This window comes from Pseudopodoces humilis, chromosome 9, assembly GCF_049639895.1.
Source record: "Pseudopodoces humilis isolate 2021_Gansu_Grassland_sample_001 chromosome 9, ASM4963989v1, whole genome shotgun sequence".
In the NCBI taxonomy this organism is placed as follows: Eukaryota; Metazoa; Chordata; class Aves; order Passeriformes; family Paridae; genus Pseudopodoces; species Pseudopodoces humilis.
Window position 1 is genome coordinate 25,135,585 of NC_142208.1, and position 23,227 is coordinate 25,158,811.

General features: G+C 40.5%; 1 protein-coding gene across 2 annotated transcripts in view; it reads left to right on the forward strand.

Moving 5' to 3' along the window:
* Window positions 1-23,227, forward strand: part of SORCS3 (sortilin related VPS10 domain containing receptor 3) — a 267,664-nt gene that overhangs the window by 150,212 nt on the left and 94,225 nt on the right. For both annotated transcript variants that reach the window (XM_005520720.2, XM_088059520.1), the window contains exon 5: window positions 21,904-21,977. In XM_005520720.2, coding sequence (XP_005520777.2) covers window positions 21,904-21,977 — 74 coding nt within the window. The remainder of the gene's footprint in view (window positions 1-21,903; window positions 21,978-23,227) is intronic.

Sequence of the window (23,227 nt, forward strand, 5' to 3'; positions counted from 1 at the left end):
AATCTTAAAATACCTTTCTACCACCCCTCCCTTCTTCCTGGGCTTTCACTCAAAATTTTCTCTTTTTTTCTGCATCCCAGCAGCAGAGTGGGACAGGACATGGGGGCTGAGGTCAGTTCATCACACGTTGTCTCTGCCTCTTCTTCCTCCTCAGGGGAGGACTCCTCAAACCCTTTCTCAGCTCTAGCGCGGTGCCCCTCCCACAGGAGACAGCTCTCCACAAACTTTTCCAGTGTGAGTCCTTTCCACAGGCTGCAGTTCTTCATGAATTGCCCCAGTGTGGCTCTTTTCATAGGATGAAGACTTCAGGAACAGACTCTTCCCATATGGGTCCCCCATGGGTTCACCTTCACCTGTCCTTCCAGGGGTCAAGGGGTCAGCCTGCCTCACCATGGCCTTCGCTGTGGGCTGCAGAGGAATCTCTGCTCCAGCACCTGGAGCACCTCTTCCCCTTGTTTTTCACTGACCTTGGTGTCTGCAGCGCTGTTTCTCTCACATATTCTCACTCTTCTCTGGCTGAAGTTGTCAATTTGTTTCTTGCCCTCACTTCATGAATGTGTTACCCCAGAGGTGCTACCATTGTCGCTGGTGAGTTTGACCTGGGCCAGCAGCAGGTCCATCTCAGAGCTGGCTGGTGTTTGCTTTCTTGCAGCTTTTCATGGAAGCCACCCCTGTAGCCTCCTCCCTGCTATGAAAACCTTTCCACACAAACCAGTGCATTAACCTGTCAGGTGTGGGGGTGTGTTCTGGGTGGGATTTTCAATTTCTGCAGTTACTGTTGAAGATTTCTAAACTAGTCAGTCTCACATCCCAGCTATAGGAACAATATAGCTAAAATGCTGTGCCTCTCTATTTGAGAATTTCCTTTGAAAGGCTAGTGCAAGTTTTTACCAAACTAGTTATTGAGAATATAATCAAATAATTTCCTATTGCTCTGCTTCCTACTTGCTAAAAGAATGCTGTGGCAGGCACCAGGTGTTTTGCTGCTGTGCTACTGATGATTCTTGAGTGACATTTGCAAGAACAAGGCTATTGTAAACATACTCCTTTCATAGTATCAAGTCCTTACTGTATGAAGGAGTTAGTCAAATGTCAAATAGTTTTCTGCACTCAGATGATCAGTGTAACAGGGATTTTGAAGTAGGCTGAAAAGACCAATCTATTTATTTGATGTCACAAAATGGCTTGATGCCACTTTTAAACTGGATGTAATGATTTTGAATGAACCTGGTGTTTATACAGACAGTTTTGGAAAACACAAAGCATCTGATGAGGTGGTCATGTATGTGAGAATCCAAATGAGACATCCTGAGTGTGCATTTGCAAAGAGATCCATCTGCAGTGAGTGCAGAGCATCTGCTCTTGGGTTGAAGCACTGTACTTGTACTATCCAAGCTTTGTAATCTTCTTTTGATGTTAGTCACTGGAAGGAGAAATCAGAATATAGGGGAGGCACATGTGATTGACTGTGAGGTGGTACTAATGCTCCCCTGACCAAGTACAGCAATAGCAGGCCAGGAGCATTTTTGCTTCTCCTCCTGGAAATGAATGCATATGTGTGCACACCTCAGCTGCTGTCTTCTACCTAGGAGAAAGACAAGAAAAATGAACTGAGCTAGAAACACTCTGAGGCTGCTTACATTTTATCCCAGAAACAGAATAAAATTATTAAAAGTGTAAGAGCAAAGATGAGTTGGTCTGTAGCTTGTTGGTCAAATGGAAATGGAGCAATGCCAAATTCAGGCTTTTCCTTTATGTCTGCCTTTGTATTCAAGGCCACTCATGATGCTTTCCTTCGCTGGTCAGAAGGATGGCCTGAAGTGCTGATTCGGTGTGGGTCCTAGTATGGAACCATGGAGCACTGCTTTTCCCAACTGAAATGTTTGCTTAATGTAACTGAGGTATGGATTGTGCTGAGCCATGTCTTGGGTCAGTGAGGGTTGTGAAAGTTGTCCCTCTGACTCAGGGCCATGCAGCTTCACTGCAGTCACAGGTGATCCTGAGATTAGGGGCAGTGCTGTTAGACTGTGACAGTGGTGCCATGCGAAATCCCCAGATGAAGTCTTCTGAGAGGCCAGTGTAATGCATTCCTGCATGTCTGGAAACAGGACCACTGCCACAGCCATGTGGGAACCAGAGGTCAGGCTTGTCCTTCTCTCAGGTTAGGCCAGTGCAAGAATTAATTGTCTTTTAGGCTTTAAGTCACCTATACTTAAGAATTAATCATTTATTTTGCATCTTCATAAGATTGTTGTGGTTGTTCTCTGTTTTTCTCCAGAAGCCAGATCTGTATCTCACACCTTCCCTCACTACTGTGCCATGCCTTTTCTTCTAGATGTGGTTATGGGATCATGCCAATAGCAATCATTTAATCTCTCTGCTGCTCACCAGAAAAGAGATAGCAAGAGCTTCTAAAATAAGTGTCTAGAGAGGCTGCAGTGGTGCTCTGTAGTTCTGAGAAGGATGTCCAAAGGGATGCCATGCTGGCAGGGGTTAATTGTCCAACTGCAGCCTAGTTCTGCTCATACTCCTCTGTCCTTTGTTTTTGTGCCCAAAAGCAACATGAAGTTGCCTGGCACAAAACAGGTAGAGCTGTATCAAATAGTGCTTGCTTTCTCAGTTCATATGTCAAATTTTTTTTGATAAAATGGCTCTGAAACACTTCTGATTTGGTGCATGAGAGGACAATAAAATAGAAAGTTAATCATTAGCCTGTAACCTGTGGGTAATATTCATCCACACATACTGTGACAAGGAAGGTGACTTGCTGTATGCTTTGCAGTGCAGCCAGTGCTACAGTGGGACACCATATTCTTCCACCTCTCTCAGTTTTAGAAGTGAGTTTGACCCTTAAATTCTATTTTAATAACTCCTTTAGGGGCAGATTTAAAAATGCAAATAACTCTGAAAACAAATCAAGTACATACAATTTGACTCCATGCAGCAGAAACTATTAAGGGAAGATCTAATCCATCCTTTTATAACTGTAAATGTGTAAATAAGTTGAAAAAATTAATTTCATGTCTTAGATTAAAATATGTATTTCAGATTAATATTTATCTTATTAGTTTTCTTTAAATTAAAAATAATAATAATAATGTTGTGTTTTAAGCAAGCTGTGGTCAGCTTGGAAATTAATGAGAATGATGAATCTGAGAATCTATTTTGCTTTTAGTATGTTGCTCCACACAATAAAATGAAATGAAATAGGGACAGTTCATATTCCTACAGATAATGGATTTGGTAACTGCCGAAATCAAAAGATTTTAAAATTGTCTGGTTTATAAAAATAGAAAAAATATTAAAATTTTGGAATGAAATTTAAATAGTGTTTTGGATCTTCCCATTAAAAAGTTTTTCTCAAAGATCTTCTGACCTACAGTTCCATGGCTGTGATTCAAGCCTTTTTTTTCATGATTGTTTTATCCTAAACATCCCTCCTTGTTTTTAGCTAACTTCTGCACAGCTGACAACAATGTTAAGGTATTTACCTAGTTGTTTAAAGAAACGACTAACCAACTAAAAAAAAACAACACATGTGGAATGCCCTTTTAACAGAATTATTGCCCCTTCCAAGCTGGTGTTTTGTAAAGTCTATTCTATATTCTAAGACCTTCTTCTTTGAGAGGAGGAGCCCATCTCTTCTCAACAGAACCTCTTGAAATATGGCTTCATACTGAGAAAGCCAAAGACTTTGTGATGCTACCATTTCCATCAACTGAAATAATTGAATATAAAAACAATTTAGTCACAAATCTTTCATTAATTCCCACATAGGTACTGTCTTGCTTTTTCCTTCTTAGGGCAATTCCCAGAAGACAACTGAGAGAGATGGAGCTCAGGTAGCTTTCGGAAAGATTTTTCATTGTGTGGCTGCTGGTTGATTTAAGGTCATATCTCAGTTACCACCATTTGTTTTCTCTTTGTAGTATCCAAGGAGTTAGTGAGGCTATTTCCTTGGTATGAGTCAACACAGCATATCGTTCCTGTTCTTAATTTTTATAGCCAATTAGGACCCTCCTCTGCCTTGCTAACTCTCCTGGATCATCACAAAAATGCAGCACGGCTGAGCCAAGAAATCTGTGTGTGTGGGCATGAGCATGTAGCAAGTTCATAGACCCTGATGTCTTCTCACAGCGTATAAAGCCCAGGCTGGAGGAGTTTTTACAGGGCTTTAAGCAAATTTGGGTAGGTTTACTATTCCCCCCTGAACAGCCATGTGACACTGTATAACTATCAGGTCCTGGGAGTTTAAATGCATCTTGTGAGTTGAAAATCTTGGATCTCTTCCCAGTAGCTTTGTGTGTATGCATCTACTTTATTGATAAAATAGTGCAATCTGATGTGTGCACATGTTGGTTCTGGTAATGGCCCCTGAAGTGGCCTTTGGCAGAAGATGGACACTCTGTAAATGTTACAGACAATTTGCTGCAGGTCAGACTGGGTCTCATAGGGAGTGTCCATATTGACACCTGGATATATCACCCAGTACAGAGGGAAAACGGGCCTGCAGCCTCCGGTTTTTGTGGGTGTTTGCAGAAAATACATAGGAAGCCATTTTAAACAATCCTTGGCTCTAAATGTGGTGGGAAAGGAAATATATGAAAAAGGTGCAATATTGCCTGTTGGAAAATGTGGGGAACAGCTCTGTGGAATGCTGTGAAAGCTGAAAGTCTCCTAACACAAGTTTAAGGTACAGATTTCATTGCTGCCATTCGGTGACTGGGGAGGAATATCTTGAGTTGATTTTACATTTATGATGCTAATATGTTGAGTGTCTGGTTATTTGTCTCATTTATCCAAGAAACCAACTAATTCTCAGTAGGCAAAACTTCCCACACCGATACCTCTGTGCGAAGTGGTGAGTCTGGAGGTAGACATGGGAGTTTCCAACTCCATGGAGTTTCTCTCAGAATGACATTGAAACTTTCAGAGCAACATGCAAAACTCTCTTGCATAAATATTTTTTAAAAGATAATTAAAAAAAAGTAATTTGTTTAAAAGATAAAACTATTAGTGAATAGGGAGGGAGATATTTAAAATATTTCAAATCACCATTGTTAAGAGAAAAAAAACTCCAGGTATGCAACATGATAGAATTCCACCTCTTCCTTACAGACCAAATTGTGATTTAGAGCCTGGTGGGAATAAGTAAGAGGCAGAATAATTCAGTAATACATCAATTTAAATTCCCCAGCTACACCATTACCAATTTGAGAGCACTGGATAAACAAGAAGTCGGGCAATCAGTGGCTTCTCCCTCCATAGAGCTTAATCTTCAGCAGAAAGTGAACAAAAGAAAGTGGGTGTCTCATTATCTCTTCGAATGAGGTGATAGATAAGAGGTGCAAGATACCATTCTGCTGTATCACCAAGTCACACCTGGCAGACAGTATCAGGTCTGACTGGGGAGATTCCTTTGGTCTGGTACATGTGGCAAGTTATCATCTGAAAATTGGATGCAGTGCATGTCACAGCCTTGACTATCTTGACTAGACACTACTGAATTTATTAAAAAAAAAAATAAAAATCACAGACAGCACTGGGACTATATGGGAAAGTTTGTTTGGCATTTTTAAAAATTTTTTTTTAAAAATTTTTTTTGAATTATACTAGACATGGAACTAGAGCCATGAAGGCAGTGTCTCTGCTCCAGGCAAAATGCTCCCCTGGAATTTAGGGCCAGTCTCCCAGTATGACATAGGACAGTAAGTCAGCCAAGGGTGGGGTTGTTTGGTTGGGGCTTTTTTTGACAATGTGCAGTTGGGCAGGGTGATGCAAAATCCAAAATCCAGGGGGAGGAATATAGGCACCTTATTCCAAGCAGTCGTTCATCTTTGGGATTATTTGTGATGAGCTGTTTTCACAGACATGTGGAACAATCCAATTTGAAAGGGATCTTGAAAGATCATCTGTTCCAACCTTTCATGGGAAAGGAAGCCTAGATGTCATTATCTAGCACTCAGTCCAGTCCTGTCTCGAATGCCTCCAGTAAGTGCTCCTTGGTCTCAGATTTTTGTGCCCCTGAAGGAAACTTAGGCACACAGGAGCTTCAGGGCTGTGTTTGGGTGAGGCTATTGCATTTAGAGTTGGAACTCCTAATGTTGGAAATGTGATTCCAGGATAGCAGCTGCTAGTGCAGATGTGCTAAAATTAAGCAGTGAGAGTTGCTGCATGTCTGAAGTGAGATGTGACTGGCCCAGGCCTGTAGGTTTTATTTCCTTAGGAACTGAGGTATGGGGCTGATGAGGAGAGGCAGGTTGGTGTCTGCCTCACATCTCATTTTGATATAAATCAGCAGGCACTCATACCTGTTACCTGCTCCTCAGCAGCACTCCTGCTCCTGGAATTTAAATGTAATTGTAGTTGTCAAAAGTGTGAGTAACTACTCCTTTTATCAACAACGGCTCAAGACTGTACCTCTTGGGTAAAACTCAGCTTTTCTTAGCAAGATGTGAACATTACTTTTAACAAGGAAAGCAAGTTCTTTCTGCTCCTGCATGGATCCTCATAGTAGAATCACCATTTCATAGTATGATGTGAGAGAGCACACCAGGGCTAGTTTCTCATCATGGTTCATTGATATCTGAAGAGCACAATGACTGTGATTCCAGTCCTATGGATACAATGCTCAGCTTTCAGATTTATCTTGAACCAGTCACTTGACTTTTGAGCACCCCACAGAGTGAAGCTGGAGGCACACCTACGGCATTCTTTTCTTCACCCCAAAGGGAAAGAGATTGAGGAAGCTGCCATAATAGCAATTAATCCTACAGGCCTGCCATACTGAGGAAGGAAATAACATGAGTACGTTGCCCACCTGGGCACATATAGTGCAGGAACACAGTGTTTCATGTTTAATACAAGCCAAATTATGCTCATAGAAATCTCTACCATACTGACTGGTCCATTGTATTGGACATTCATATTAAGAATCAATCCCTGCCTGAGAGTGCTTGCAATTAAACGTGAGGCTGACAGACAAAGTGGTGTCCCCTGAGTACCTCTAGTGTATTCAGGCACAGGTCATTAAAGTGTTTCACTGCCTAACTACCACTGAGGACTGTAACAAAGTCAGAAACTGAGCGCAGATAGAGTCCTGTTCCCATGACTTAGCAACAAATAAGCCTTTCATCTCCTTGCCTTTTGAATACTCTTCTGAGAACATCAGGTTCTACAAACATATCATGTGTCTGTGTTGCTGGACAAGCCACCTGCCAGCAGCTCTCCCAGGCAGGCAGGGATCCATCAAGCAGATAAACTGAAATGTTAGTAAAGTTAGAAAAACACAAACCAAACAAAAAGAACCAAACCCTACACCAAACCCTTGTGATTGGGAATATTTTAAGGCAATTTACAGAAGTCTCTTCTTCAATATGATAATGAACTGAAGAATTGAAATCACTTAACTTCATTTACAAATCATGAATATGTATCAGTGCCTTTAAATGAAAGGACGACTAAAACAGATATAGTGTTTGTTCAATTCATTAAAAGGAAGACAATTTATCAGGAGGTTTTTTTCCACCCTTAAACTAAAGCTATATGCAAATGTCAGTAAATCAAGACCTTGCACTAATTCTGCAGCATGATGAATATTTTTATAATCCTAATTAGAACCAGTCATTTAGTTCAGCAATTTCCCCCAATCTAGCCAATTTGAAATTAAAATAGATGCCTTGATTACAAAACTCATTAGCAAAGAAGCACCCTTTTTGCTAACCAGTTCATTTGGAATGCACAAGCTGAATGAAGTGAGGAGCACTCGTGTTGTCAATTGCCATAACTGAAGTGAGTCTTAATTGTTGGCATTGTGAAGTATTTGTATTGCTGCATGTTTCATTGCAGTATAATATATTATTCATTAAACGTAACAAAAGCAGTTTTAAAATGATTTAATTAAGTGGTGTTGGTGCACCAGGTAATTTTTCTAAAGTCAGATGTCACAATTGTTTGGATTTGAAGTATTGATGGGCATTACCGTCAGAGAGAAGACGTATGACTCTACATTTATCATTCTGATTATGGTAGGCCTGGCAGTTTTAATAGGAGATGGGAAATTAAATTATGCAACCTTGGCTCTACTTCAGAAATGCCCAATGAATTTTGTCCTGGCAAAATACTGAACTTTGGGCTTGTGATGATTTGTGGTGGCAAAGAGAAAGTAACGGCTTATGAAACTTGATTTAGCCAGAACAGACTCTCCTATTGCTTGTTATTTATGTTATAGATACTTTATGAGCAGGTTTTACTTGGAAAAGAGAAATATAGAGATAAATGGACCGAGACACATTTGATGCTTAAATGTGCTCTTCTGCTGGAGCAACCTAGTTTATTGTGTAACAGAGCAAGGATCCTGTGGCTTACTCCTGGGCCATGCTAAATCATGGCTGTATATTGATTTTATCTGGAGCCTAAGTGGGGTGAAGAATGGTTATAAATATAGCAGATGGGAATAAAAATGAAGGAGTGAAGAAGGCTAAAGAATAAGAACACCAGGGGCATGATTTATTTTGCCTGACTGTAGAGATCTAAAATGTTGCGCTGTACACCTACATTGGGTGTCGAGGCTTCACATCGTAGTTAGTGGTGATCTACTGAATGGTGTTGATTGATTTCTGGAAGCAAATGTAGGTGACTCTTTCAGGATGAGGTAAATTGCACCTTGGACTCATTTGTATTGACGAGTCCTCTGCTGAGTGTCAAGGAAGTAATTTCCTTTGCTGAGATGTAACTATTTGCTGTATTACCTGAGATTAGGGGACTTGAAACCAACCCTGCTGTCTTGAATGTGTGCAAAATGGATTTTGTGGGATACGATTCCAATATGATCAAAACAGCAAAAAGCATTAAGTTTCCGAGTTGCTGTTATCATGCCTACAGATTCTAATGACCTCACCCTGGAGGAGAGAGCAAACATGATGTGCAAGCAAAGAAAGCATTCCCAACCTTCTGTTTTTCTTTTCCTTGAGGCAGCCAGCTGGATGGATGATGCTGAGGGGTGAAGGTACAGTCCTTTCCCCTCATCCCCCCAAAAAAGCAGCAGCATGTGCCTGTTTGTTACATCACCAGCAACTAAGAACAGGGGCAGCCTGTGGGGCTGCTTCAAGAGGGATGCACTTCTGTGTGCTGGACTGGGAGCTTGAAGACAGGAGTAGGAATGGCAGGCCTGGAAATAGCAGGCTGGCCCTTGCTCTCTGTTCTGCCCCCAAGCCAGAGGCACTTCAGCTTCCTAAAATCAAAGTCATTTTATATAGTTGAGAGATGCATATCTGAGAGACAAAGAAAGAGAAATTCCAGAAGGTAGCAGGCAGGAGCTGATATTTCCTGGCAGAACTTCCAGTGTAGTTGGGGTGGGGACCCTGTGTGAGAATTTCTCATCAGCAGGTGCTGTAGTAGTAAATGGGCTGCAAGGCAGAGCAGGGCCTTCTTTTATGTTGCAGCACAGAAATCTATTTAAAAGCTCGTACATTTAATTTCGAATCATTTTGTGTCTATTGTGTGAAGCAGATTTATGTAATACTGGGAGCTTTCATGTTCTTTCTCAGATTGCCCTTTGCAAGCAGGCTTCTCTCTGTGGCTCTTGCCTCTCCTTTTTGAGCCACAGCAAACCATCCCTGTCTCCAGAGCTTGTTTCCAGTGGGGAAATGGACCATGTTCTGATCTGATAGTGTACCTGAGGTGCTTTACAAAAGATGTATGCAGTCAAACGTAGCAGCTGATATTCAGTGTGAATGCATTGATTTTAGCAAGGAAATGCTGATTAACATCACTGACCTGCAAACATGTATGGTATTCTTTTCTCACATAAAGCAAGTTAGATGTAGTTTATGCCTCCCAGTACACAGGGTTTTTCCCCCCCTAAAATCTGGCTGGTGAGAGATGCAGAGTCCCTGCGCAGAGGGCCTGTGTGCAAGCTCTTAGTTGTATTAAGGCATCTACTTATTTCTGTTGTTCAACCTTTACATATGAAAATTCACCTTATCTGGATTTTTTTTTAAAATTTTCTCTTTTTTCTCCCTTTTCCCCCCCTTCTGATAGAAAGTTAATGTAATCAATTTTTCTGGGGAATAAAGGTGCCAGCTTTAAGTCCTCTATCCTCTCAGTAGGCATAGATGAGTGAGTGTTTCAGCTTCTCATGCTTATTGTATCAGTGATGAAAAAGAAGGCTTGTTCCTGGATTTTTGGTCTAGCACCTCAGGAACTTCAATCACAAGTGTTTAGAAATAATGTATTGGTCCTTTAAAAGTAATGAGTTTGGCAGAGAAAAAATCAGGGAGATGTTAGAATAATTTCAGTTGTCCTCTCTGATATGTCTCTTGATGCTTCTGGACTGAGGAAGTGTTGAAAACCATGTTTTTCGAATGCTTCCTCACAGTTAGTAGAATTAGAAATTTTACCATTAAAAAAAAAAAGAGAAAAACCCCCAAGAATGTCCTGATTCCAGCACTGTTCTTCTGCAGGGCATTTATGCTTCTAAGACATGTATCTTTATTCATGGTTGCAAGTGCTGCACATCTTCAGTTGTGTGTTGGTGCATATTTCAGCTGGGTTTCCATATTGGTTGTCTGGGGGAAGAATGGTGACCTGCTTGTGTAGGATGTACACAAACCTGTGTGCAGGTTTGAATTTTTGCAGTAGTTTTGTGACAGTTACAAGAAGTTGTTCCAGAGTAATAAAATTCTTTAGTTTTGTGTTCAGTTGATTTTTATAGGACTATGGATGGCTGTAAAATGAAAGGGCATGATGCAGTAAAATTTTGGTTCATTGGAAGTATTGTGGGTATGATAAAAGGAGGAGCTGAGGCACCAGAATGAAGGGTGATACTTTTGAGAGGAGGACAATTGATCAAAGAAACAACAAAGCTTAAAGCCTTATAGAAAATCCTTGTGATTCTGTAGTGCAAAAGGAGGAAAATGGGATCCTTCCCACAGCCTCCTACCTTGGATAACTCATTTATGGCAGAGGTTCAGTGATCATAAACTGTCTGAATATAGATTTTGTAGCATTTTATACTTGCAGTGTTGAAGAGATAGCAGCACGTACAAATAACATGTTAGCAGAATATACTGGACCCAAGGGGACTTTCCTGCCATATAGTAAGAGAACAATAATGTCATCAAAAGTTTTACTGCCAAAACAGGACTCTAGTTTTGTCCTCTAACATAGCACTTGCTTCAGGCCAGTTGATTTTCTCAGATCTCAGTGCAAGTCCACAAGAGTTATGCGCACATACCCAGTGGCACAAATGTCACAAGTCTGAAAGTTCTGCAAAATTGAGTCTGATATTCCCCAGCTACATGAGATGTACTTTTTCTCTACTGTCAGCATGGAAAAAGATGCTTTATTTTTTATTTGCAGCCTTGCATTATGAGTTATGCCAGTACCATCACTGTGAACCTAAGTTAATATCAGAAATTAAAGTTACATTAAATCAAGTTTGGTGAGTTGTTTTTGACTAAAGTTGTAGCCCTGAATTGAATTGGTGTAGTCCTGGGGCTTTGCAGGGGCTTTTTTCTTCACACTGCTTCATAAGGTGAGTTAAAGGTATCTAGAGTTTTAATTAAATGGGATAAATAGCATAAATATAGACACCATAGAATATTTACAAACCTAGAGAGCTGCTGAGACAGGCTAGGTAAGAGCTTCCTTTTTCTTGAATGATCTGCAATTGCAGATTCATTTATTCCAAAGGTACACAGTTTGGTTGCAGGAACTGGGTGATGGATGAATCAAATATGACAGTGTAAATGGTGTCTGCCCAGCAGCCCGGAGGGATCCCTGGAACATGTGAGTTTCTCATTTGGTGATTTTTCTGGCAGTGATGCCTTGGTGCAGTGACAGTTTCTGCTCCAGCTGTCAAGCTAAATTGTTCCTGATGGTGGCTGGTATTTACAATGATGCTGTTCATTTGGGTTTCTCCAGTGAACAGTCTCCCTTGCATGTTTGGATTGCATGAATTGAATTTCTGTGAGGTGCAGGGAGGAATCTCTAGTTTTCCATGAAACCTCTTACTCTGCCCTTCCTGCATGTGATCTCTGGCTTGGCTGTGTATGTGTGGAGATGGATGCCTGTATAACCAGGCTCTGCTTTTCCCTTCAGTTGTTGCCTATTGTCAATGCATGGATTGCCAGGGAATCTGGTCAAAAAGAAATTTGGCTAGCTAAAGATGAACTGAATTATTTCACTGAATTTTAAGTGTAGTATTGGAGATTATCTATAAGATAGCAGAGCCCCTCGTGGAGACCAGAGTTAGCTCAGAGTAGGAGAGTAAGGCTGAAAGGAATCTGACTTTCTTTATTATGATATAACTAACTTTATTTATTATATGTTCAAGCTTGCAGAAGCCCCTTGATTCATTGTAGGACAGGATATGAAAAGTACGTGGTAATGAAGATGGCCTAAAAGAATGAATTGTACAAGAGCTGGGGTGTTTGAGCAGGAGATAATATTTGCTGAAGCTGCACCTTCAGTGAAGTTTTCTGCCTTGTTCTACCTTATAATCTTTTTGCTTATAGAATTTATTTCACAGCAGTTGTCCTATGACCAGCTTCTGTGTTCTCTTTTGGGGGATATAAGACTCCCATGAACTAAGGTGGGCTTTTCTCTGGGCTGGTTTGGGGCAGTATTTGCCCTTTGTCCCTGGCAGTATAGAGCATAGGCTGTGTGTGTGGACCAGAGTTGTCCAGAGAGGGATTTCTCCCAGTGCAGAATGTGTACGTGTCCTAACCTGTATCTGCTCATCTACTGTAGTTTCCCAGAAGACTTTCAGGATGGCAATGGGGGCATATCTGTGTCCAAAAGAGATGGAGGGTAGGATGTGTGTGGTGGCAGCCTATAAATCCCTGCTCTGCACCATAAATCCCTGACAGAATCCCCAGCCTCAGGCTGAGGGGGCACAGTGCCCTCAGGAGGGGGATGAAGTAGAACATTATGGACAGTTTGTGTGACAGCTCTGACTTTGGGAAGAAATACAACACTGTGAGAAGTGGGGTGCAGCTCCTGTGAGGTTTGCTGCTCTTCAGCTGGTGAGATGAGAACTGAATAGAAGGCAACTGCACTCTGTCAGGGCTGATCCCAAGTGAGAGCAGCATTTTCACCCCTGTGGGATGAGTTCAGGTGTTGTGTCTGCTCAGTGTCTGAGGGTGGTGGGTCACAAAAACTGGGGAGCTGTTTCGAGTAACCACCCTTGTCTGTGAAAATGCTGATGAATGGCAAACTGCATTGGGTGGCAGGTGTGTGTGTGTTAAATAACATACAATTTAAACTGGGGCAGAATACATTGCTTTAATTTGCCTAAATGACACATACTGCTTGAGACCAGACTAATATTTCTTTCAAGCTGTGTGAAGTTTTTTACATGAACAATGACTACATCTCAGGAAAAAAAAAATGCTGTTCTAAATGCAGTTTCAAAACCTATTCATTAATGCCCATGTATACACTTTCAGAAATAGTTTTTCCGCGTAAAGAAATAAATTAGAAAAATCTTATATGAATTTAGAAGGTGGTTCGGTGATGTGAAATCTATTTCTTCCACTAATCTGAAGAAATACCTCTGCCATTTAATCCTGGTCTGTATAATATAGAGGTTAACCTACAGATAGTGCCACGGGGTTTGTAGAGGAAGGAGGAGAGGAACAGCCAAGCATGTGATTGTAGCTTTATGTCCCACTTTGGCTAATGCCTCAGATTCTCCTGCTTTGTCACTTGTAGTCTTATGCTCAATAAACATGAAAGATTGGTCTGTAATAGCAACGAATGCATCCAGATGCTTGCACTGTAATTAAAGGCATATATCACACAATAAAGCACATTTGAATGAAAAATCTTCCCATTAGACATGTGGTTCACATTTATTTCCCCTTATTGTTAAACTTCTGGAGTATAACCATTGATGGAGTATGAGGAGGGACTTCTAAAGGGCTGCAGTGTGAAGCTCCCAGGAGCAAAGAGAATTTTCCTGTTGGGTTGTGGGGGCACACAGCTCCTCAGTGCAGGCTGACCTGCACAGCAGTGCTGGCTTCTTCCATGTGTTTGGTGGATCCAATTAGCACAGACCTCAGAACCAGCACTGCCTAATGATTTTTAAGCTGAAGAAACTGGACTAAGGGATCAGCCTGGCTTTGAGACAGAAAAATAAGAAGCCATTAGGGGCAATTCAGTGTTTTGTGAATGTTAAAGAGCTGATCTGAGGGGAAAAGGAGTGAAGCAGCCTCTGTGGACAACGGGAGCAATCTGAAACCTCGCTCTGCCTCTGGCTGAGCCTTTTGGATGCCAATGGAAGAAATACTGGTAAAGATAACTCCTGGTGCACCTTGTAGCCTCTGGTAGCAGAAGGCAGCTCTGCCATCTCCATCTCATTCGGATCTCTTCATGGTCCCAGAATTGTTCCCTTGTTCATGTTCTCTACTTTAGTCCTCCCTCAAACTCTATAGCTGATTTTGAAGTGGTTAAAATATCATGGAGAAAGGAATAAATAAGCAATCAGAAAAGTTAGCCTTCCCTCAAAATGGCATTTCTATTTATAGTACCTTTAGCGAGTTGCTAAAGCTAAATTCTTTAGAAATGATTGAAATGTTTTTTGATTGACCAAACTGAACATATTTTTTCTCCAGATTTTCAGTTTAAGAAAAAAAAAAAAATGGAAGTAACAGTTTTCATCTTGCTTCTGCACCACTCTATCATTTCTGAAGGTGGGGCAAAATCACTAAAAAAGAGAGCCTGTTTTTCATAGAGGGCTAAAACCTGCCTTAAGCTCTTTGTGATACTCATTTGTGACCCTGCTCCTGTTGCAGCTGTATCTTGACTTCTTGTTCCACTAGAAAGCAGTCATGGAGTAGAAAAGCAAAAGATGCTCTGCTCTTAGAAGAAATACCAAATTTTTTGCTGAGTGTGCTTGGTGCCAGTAGGGCTTAAGAAAAATTGAATTGTGAATGTTTTTAAAAGGACTTTTTTTTTTTCACCAGTTTAATCCACTTTTGTCTTTTTCTTGGAGGTGTAGTGGCAAAGCAGAGAAAGCCACATCTTGCTTTCTGCATCAGATTTAAAGAGGACCCACTTAGTGAAAGCATTTTTTTAAACTGTGAGACCATGAAATGTGACATCAGTGCATTGTCTTAACCTGTCTGGCTTCATTAGAAACCAGGTTGTAATTGAGCCATACAATTACATCCTGAAGTCAGACATTTTCAAAGCAGATGTGGAAGATCCCTGACCAGTGTCTTTTTGTGGTGGAATGGAGACTAAGTTTCTTCTGCTTGAAGACCTAATCTTACTGACGAGCATGTGAAATATTTTTTCTTAAAATGGAAAAAAAACCCAAAAAAACTTCCCAACTTCTGAAACATTTACTTTTTCCCCCCCCCCTCTTTATGGGACAGATGAGATAAATGTATTTAGTATTTAATTTGTGTTTTGACCAGTTTTCAAAATAGCCTGGTTCTAGTGTCCCATTTGTTATACAACATCTGTAGCAGCTCTGATGAGCAGCTCTGGTGAGTCTCAGACATGCATCAGTCCGGGGATATTCCTGTTCCATGCCTAAGACAGTCTGGCTGTACAATGCTAGAGAAGAACCTTGGGCTGGAATGAGGTCTCTTGATGCAGCTTTTAATCACCTGGAAAGGAAATCAAAGTAAAGAGATAAACTGGTCCATTTGTTTTCATTACAATTACTAGTTTTTACTACTCTGTGTAAACAAAACCCATAAATTTGGTGCTGGTAGACTTCTTTCTACTAAGTTCAGCCCTTCCAGCTGTTGCACAAATCTTTTGGCTCAAGAAGTAGGATTTATTTTTAGCTTCTTTAGTTTGCAGCTGTCGAGAGTGCTTTACCTGAACTGTGGTTTCCAGGCAGCTTGTGACAAGAGAAGGAAAGGATAAGCTCTTTTTTCCATTAGTTCCATTATTGGGTCCAGAAGCACTTCCAAGTTTCATATCTTGGTACCGCTGGAGCCCTGCTTTGCAAGGTGACAAGGATAGGTGTTTCCCTTGGAGGAGTTGGAAAGAACAAGCACAGGTAGTTCTTGAGCTGGGTATCAGATTGAAGGTGATGGTACTCTTTGTGTCCCTCATGGTAACTCTTGACACACCAGAGGTGTTTCACTAAGACCCAGACTGAAGGGAATAGAGGAATAGCAGGAAGAGAGGAATACTCTGAATCTTTCTTTGAATGCAGCCTTTCCTGCTGTGGGTAATAAAGCCACTTTCATGGCAAGGGTTGCTCCTGACCTGCTTTCAGTCGCACAGCTGAAGTATTTTAGACCTGAGTGCTGTACCTACAATGCTGCAAGTAACATGTCCTGCCTCCCAGGAGAACCTGAGAGAGGTGTTTCCATAGTCCCCGCAATTTAAACATTACACTAATGCTGTGAAAGGGAGAGGTATCCATCTGTCCTTAAAAAGAGCAGGGATGAAGAAGTAGGGTGTGTTTCTGGGGTACCCAGAAACTGTCTTCATGGCTGTACTGAATCTATCCTGTGTTCAGGTGGCTGTTGTCAGACATGGCCTATCTGTTCTGCACTCTAGAGACTGGAAAGTGTTGTGAATTTTTCCTTCAGTTCCATTTCCTTCTAGGAATGACCTTTCTGAAATATTAATGATGACACCCTTCTTCTTCTGAAGTTTCATCTGTAACACAGAATTATAGAGAAAAGATACAACTCGGAATTTTCTGAGAATTTGCAGATTTTTCTGAGCCTTTAATTTTTTTCTAGTCCTAATGTTTTTTTTCCTTCTGTAGAGAAAATTTAAGACCCTGCAACAGACTTTCTTTTCTGAGTTATCCTTTGCATACAGTCCAATTTGCTACAGAAATGTTGACCTAATTTTATTTTTCTTCTGCCCTGGTTTGAATTTTTGGCAGGAACCCTCCACACATTTTGTAGATTTTTCCCACCAGCTCTGGCTGAGAAGGTGTTAGTTTGCTTTGTGCTTTTCTGGGATCAGAGCCATCTTTTCATGTAAGCAATCTGAGCTACTGCTTGGAATCGTGCTCTTCTGAGGCCAAGCAGGCCAGGCTAATCTGACCCTCCTCATAATGTGTCAGCTGTTGCCAAGTTATTACCACTAGACCCACTCTCACCCTTATGCATTTATTTTGAATACATCTTTCCATCATCAGCTGTACGTATTGTCTAGAAGTAGTATAATTTTTTTGTGTAATAAAATAATTGTTCCTCTAAATTCATTTGGTTCAGCTGATCTTCCTCACTTTATCTAACATCATTTGCACTCTTGGATGGCTGGCAGGCAGGAAACTATGGAGAGTCTCACCAGATGTTTTCTCAGGCCAGTAGACCTGATTTCATAGCAAAAAACAATATTTGATTTTATTTGCTTATAGGCTGTTATGTATGTTCCTGGTGCCCTTATGTGTGTATACATTAAAGTCTATAAATATCAAAGCTCTGTGAATTTCTTTAGTCTGTTTTCTATTGCTTTTCAGTCTATAAGTGACATCTGTACATGTTTCTTGCAGTGATGGAGTGTACACAGGCTATTGTATGCTTGGTCTTTCCTGGGCTTGCCTTCAATCTTCATTCTTCTGGGTGCTTCCCCTGTGAAGACCAAGCAGGTCAGCCTGCAAACAGGGAGAAGATCATGAAATTTCATCTCAACCAGATCCTGTATCTCTGGTGGGGTCATCTCCTTCTGCACTAGTCACTGTGAGCTTTTTTAGTGTCTGTCAGGAGAGGTGGAAGAGTCTAAGGCTTGAAAAATAAGCAGTTTTAGAAGTGTCTTGCCCGTCTAAAAATGAGCCTTGGTTACTAGCTTGGACATGGATAAACTAACACCAGGGGGTTGAGTCTCTTACTCTGGTTCCTTCATTGCTCATTCTTGTCCCCTCTCTCCATAAGTGGAATTGAAGCAGACCAGTTTCTCATGCTGTTTCAGTTTTGAGACACTTTGCTTCTTCTGGAAAACCATTCTTTTTTTTTTTTGCTAGCTCTCATTGGTAAAATAAACAGAACACCCAAACCAAATTACCCACAACCCTGAACAAGATCTTCCAAGGCAGCCAACATGATGTGTCACCTTGAGAGTTTGTACCGGAGAGTTGCAACAACATTTTTCATATGCAACACTGCATGCATGTATGTATAGCTCCTTTCTTTACAGTTTTGTAGTTCTGAATGTGTTTCTGGCACACTGCTTATGTTTGTGGCACAGAATCTGACACCAGGGATAAAGATCCTTCTTTAAGGGGCTTGCCAATTTACTTGGAAACAATGCTGGTGTGAAATAAAATGTTGCCACTGTTCTTAGAGTTTGAAGACGAAGCATTCTGCCCGTGGTACGTAAAATCCTCATGATTCAGATTTGTGCTGAGCAAAACAAGCAGGAGTTAAGGTCTCGCCTGTAGTGAAACAAAGTTGTGTATCACTGGCGCTGCCAAAGTCTTTCCTCGCACAGATTGTGTTCTTGGTGAACTGCAGGGCTGTGTTGGTGGATGTGATATGTTTGGTGCTACAGTCCTTGAATGGGGAGTGATGCTGTTTGGATAAATATTTGCCATTTACCTTTTTGATGGTATTTTCTGTATTTCCTATTTTAAGTGGTAGGTCTGACTAGGCTCCTGAGTAGAGGCAGAGTCAGAGCTGCTGCAAGCCACTCTTTAGCTGCATCAAGGAACAAGACCTGCCCAAGCAAACATAAAGACCCATAATGGTCTTAATTTTTCAGTCATCAGAGCAAGTCAAATAAAAGAAGGAGGTTCCAGAAAGGCCACACCCTCCCAATACCATCCCCATGGTACGCTGGAGACCACCCCTCTTGAGCCAATGTGTTGGAGTGCTCTTGGAGGTGGAAATGCCAGAGATTACTTGTCACTGAAGAGTCAGAGCAGAGCTTTAAAATGGGAAAATCTTGGCACCATATTTGCATACTTTTTTTCATTTCCTTAGGATTCAGCCCTAGGACAAATTAATTTCTGTTGAAATCTGCTGTACTTGCCACTAAATTTGTTGTCTTTTCTAAAGCTTGTCTTCTCCCGTGGGGGAGATAAACAAAAAATATATGTATATATTCCATTTTAATGCATACTAGAAATCACTTTATTGTATGTTTTATTTATTTATTCAGCACTAACCTTTGCATTTGCATCTGTAAATAATACTATAAAACTCCACTGGGCCAAAGAGGCCTTTTAGGGGTTTGTTCTGTCATACAGCTTTGAGACTCAGTCATCTGGTTAAAATTTGAAGTAGATGCCCAGAATAAGTAGGTGAATAATAAATAAAAATTATTGAAATACATTATTGAATAATATCCTCTTTATCTGAAATAACATAAAGGCTGCAAGTTCAGTTTAATCTTTCTGACATCAGTCAGTCTGAGCTTTAAAAGAGAAAAGAAAGGAAAAAAACCCAGACCAATGGCTGGTCTCTGGTTTTCAACTTGATACAGAGTGGAATGCTCCCTGAGAGAGACACTGGGAGACATGACTGGTTGAAAAAGATTGTGCTTTATGTCACTGAGCTTTCTGTACTTTTTTTTCTTACTGCTGTTATGCTGCTGCAGAAGAAAAGTAAATGCCAGGGGCAAAAGATAAAAGAGAATCGAAGGAAATGGCTGTATGTTGCTAATCCTTTCCTCTCATGGTGAGTGTGTTAATCCATTGCAGAATACAATCAGGATGCTAGGCCCACTTGGACTTGCTTGTGAGAATGACTTAACTGGGACGAAGTTGCCTGAAGCCTAACTTGCACCTGTAGTCAGGACACACAAAGGATTACCAAGCTGTTCATGTAACTCCGTCTGTGCTGAGGTCCTTATATGTGTAAACCATGTCCAAGATTCCTGGCAGGAGCTGTTCTAAAGTTGGGGCAGAGTCGTAGAAGTGTAGAATTTTGACTTTGGAGTGTGGATTCTCAGTTACTGTTTCTAAAAAGTTGTGTGTTCTGAGAATTAGTTATCATAATATTGATGCTTACTTCTTAAATCTAATCTCAAATTCGGACAAGGAATTTTCTTTTCCCAGCTCTTTTAATTAAAAAAGACAAGTGACGCTTTGTTGCTTTATTTTGTATCTACGCAGAATTCCTTTTGGGGCAGAGGACTATCATATTTTTTTAGACAATCACCTGAAAAGCAGAGGAAGTATGGCTATTGTGAGCTTTTAGCATAGTATATTACACTGTCTAGAGACAGTGCTAAATAAATATGGCCAAATTAGAATATTCAGATAATATCTGATCTCCTGAAGAACATGGGGCAGAAAATCTTTCCTAATATTTCTTACAACAAGCTCAGTGGTGTTGGCTGAAGTTTACATAATTTGAGCCTTTTTTGACATGAAGATTGAAGGATGCCTGCTTCCATATCTTTCCTCCATGTGTGTTTTACTGGCAGCTTGATCTGTTACTGGCCAAACTGGAATTCCTGTTGGCATAAATGTAAAGGCCTGATTCTTTTGTCTTTACACATATCAGTTGCATTAGATACTTGATGGAGTCTGAATTTCAGTTTCTGACTTTCTTTTGCTGGCTATACAGTGATTTGGTTGTGTAGTTGAGTACAGGCAGAGCAAGAATTAATTAACTGCCTCATGCTTTGAACACTTTCAAGCAGCCCTTTCCAATCACCTTTCTAAATTGATCTGTGGTCCAGCTCTGGTGTGCCTGCTGCATCTCTGTGGTCAAAGATACTGCCTATTCAAGAAATGTTAATATTCAGTGTGAGCACATGTGGTTTATATTCCCAGTCACACTTAGCCATCCATCACAGCTGTGCCACAAGAGACACCACTAGGCTGTGAACCCTTCCAATTTGAACATGGACCTGTCTCAAATTTTCAAATCCAGGTACTCAAAATGTAATGCAGAATCTCATGTGCTCAAATGGTATCATTTTCCCATGAAGGACTTAAATTTGGCTATTAGAAACATTTATGTTCTTCAGTTCTCTTATCTACCTCCTTAGATGGAAATCAACCCTTGTTTTGTTAAGCCAGAATTTACATCAGATGAAATTTACTTGAAATCCTGATCAAAATGCTGCCTGATATTTAGTTCTCTGTGATCTAGTGGTAAAGCATATTTTTTTCTCTGAGGGACCAAATTTGCTCACAGTTGTAGAAAAGAAGCTTGCATATGTTTTGATTGTGAGAAGATGCATTGTGGGTAAGAAAATAATTACATGGAGGATGGTGTTTATGGTATTAAGCGAAGTATGTATGAGTCAAATATATGTCTGGAACTCAGTGTGGAGTTGTATGGATGTTTGGTTACATTCCAGCTGTTTTATTTCTCAACCAGAAAGACTCAAAAAGATCATTACATTGAAAATTTGGCTTTCCAGAACAGTCACATCACTGTCTTTGGTGTTTAACTAATGAGCAGGTTGATTTCTAACTTATCTAAAAATTTAGACCTCATTCTGAATATTAGAAAATATAAATTAGGAGCAATTTACTTTTCAATACGGAAGAGATCTGATTCATTCCATAAAAACAAATCATGGCATGACCTTGAGTAGAGAGTCACTACCACATCAGAGTCACGTTGACTAATCTGATTTGTCTCTTGTTCTATTTGATACTAGGAACTCACATGTCACCTGCTTCCTATTAGGCAAAAAAAGCCAGGGGAACAGCCAGCTTTGTTACATGACAGTCAAAGTGAATGTGTTGACAGCTGAAATTTGGAGCCACAAAGTTGTTGACAGGGTTTGGGAAGAGACAACCTGCTTTTAATTCTCAGGAGCCCAGTCAGGTTTAAGGTAAAGGGAAGACATTGCCTTGTTAGCCTCCCATGGAAGTGAGGGTGATCTATAATTGTGTATAATTATTGTGAGCAATCCATTTGTGTTCTTTAATCTGAGCTGATTTTAATACTTTTTCTAGCAACAGTCTTTGTTTATCCTCAAAGTTTATACTTTTTCTCTCTCTCTGTCTTCCAGCTGTACAGCTCCATGGACTTTGGAAGGAAATGGCAGCTCATGCATGAGCGGGTCACTCCAAACAGGTTTTACTGGTGAGTTAGGGCCACTGGCTTGCTTTGGGTGGGTCATGGAGGGGAGAAAGGCATCTGACTTGAAGGGATTGCTTGCTTTACCTGAACATGAAGTATATCCTTGGTTTTTTTCATCATAATTGGTATAAATTCAGCACATGCCTTGCAGTGCAATAATCTCTGTGTTTGTACCTCTCGTCTGATAAAATGTGGTGTCTTTTACAAGAAGTACAAGTCTTTTGATAATGGCAAAACTCCTGCTTCTTCACTGTACACCTGCTTAGAGTAACACAGAGGAACTGCCCAGTGCTTCAGCGACAAACTTGTGACCATTTGACTTCCCATTTTCCAGTCCTTCAGAGAGTTACTTTAGCCTAGAACACAGTCCTTGTGCAGAGCCAACCACTCTGACCAGTCTCCTTATGCAATCTTGCTGAGAAGGGATGATTCACTCTGCTTTAAATCACTCTCTGAGGAGCCAGTTTCATTATAGTGACTAGTGAAAGCCCAAGATCTGCAGTTTGCTAAAAATCTGCTTTGTGACTCAATTCCTTCTCATTTCCCAAGTGTCAACTGGAAGAGTGTCTTAAAATCAGATGATGAAACAAATTTAGTTCCTATCTCCAGGCTCAGCCATCTTGTATGCCTCATTTCCAAACTTCTCTGCACCATGTGAAGGCTCAAGAATTGACTTTCAGGGAGAAAATGAGAAGTGCAGTTCTTCTGTAGTTGAATTTAGGATTTGGGGCTTGAATCAGATTCTTAATGCTGTAGTTACTATATGCCAGATGATGGTGTGTGTGTGAATGTGTGGAAGTGCTGATTTACAGAATCTGTGCACAGCTAAAAGTGTCCAGTCCTTAAGACCAAAAAAGATTGTAATATTAAGGAACCGGAGGGTCACATTTTGGATGGTTAAAAATAGGAAGGACTTGGAAAACTTAAAAATTGACTCCCAATTACAAAGCATGATATATATCTATATCTATATATCTTATAGTCAAATTCACATAGAAACTTTTGCATCTCATTGAAAGCCCCTGGAATCCAGGCACAAAATATAGATTGTATTTTCAGTATTTCCACACCTTGCAGTGAAGGTAGACTCCTCATTTAAAATAATCTACATCCTTCTGCAAATCTCTCTAAAAATCTTTAGGCTCCAACATTTAAAACATGACTTTTTGGCAACAGGTCTAGAGATTTCCCTTAGTGCGCCTGAGGAATTTGGACAGTGTGAGAAGGTTTTAAACACTGAGGAAAGTAAGTTT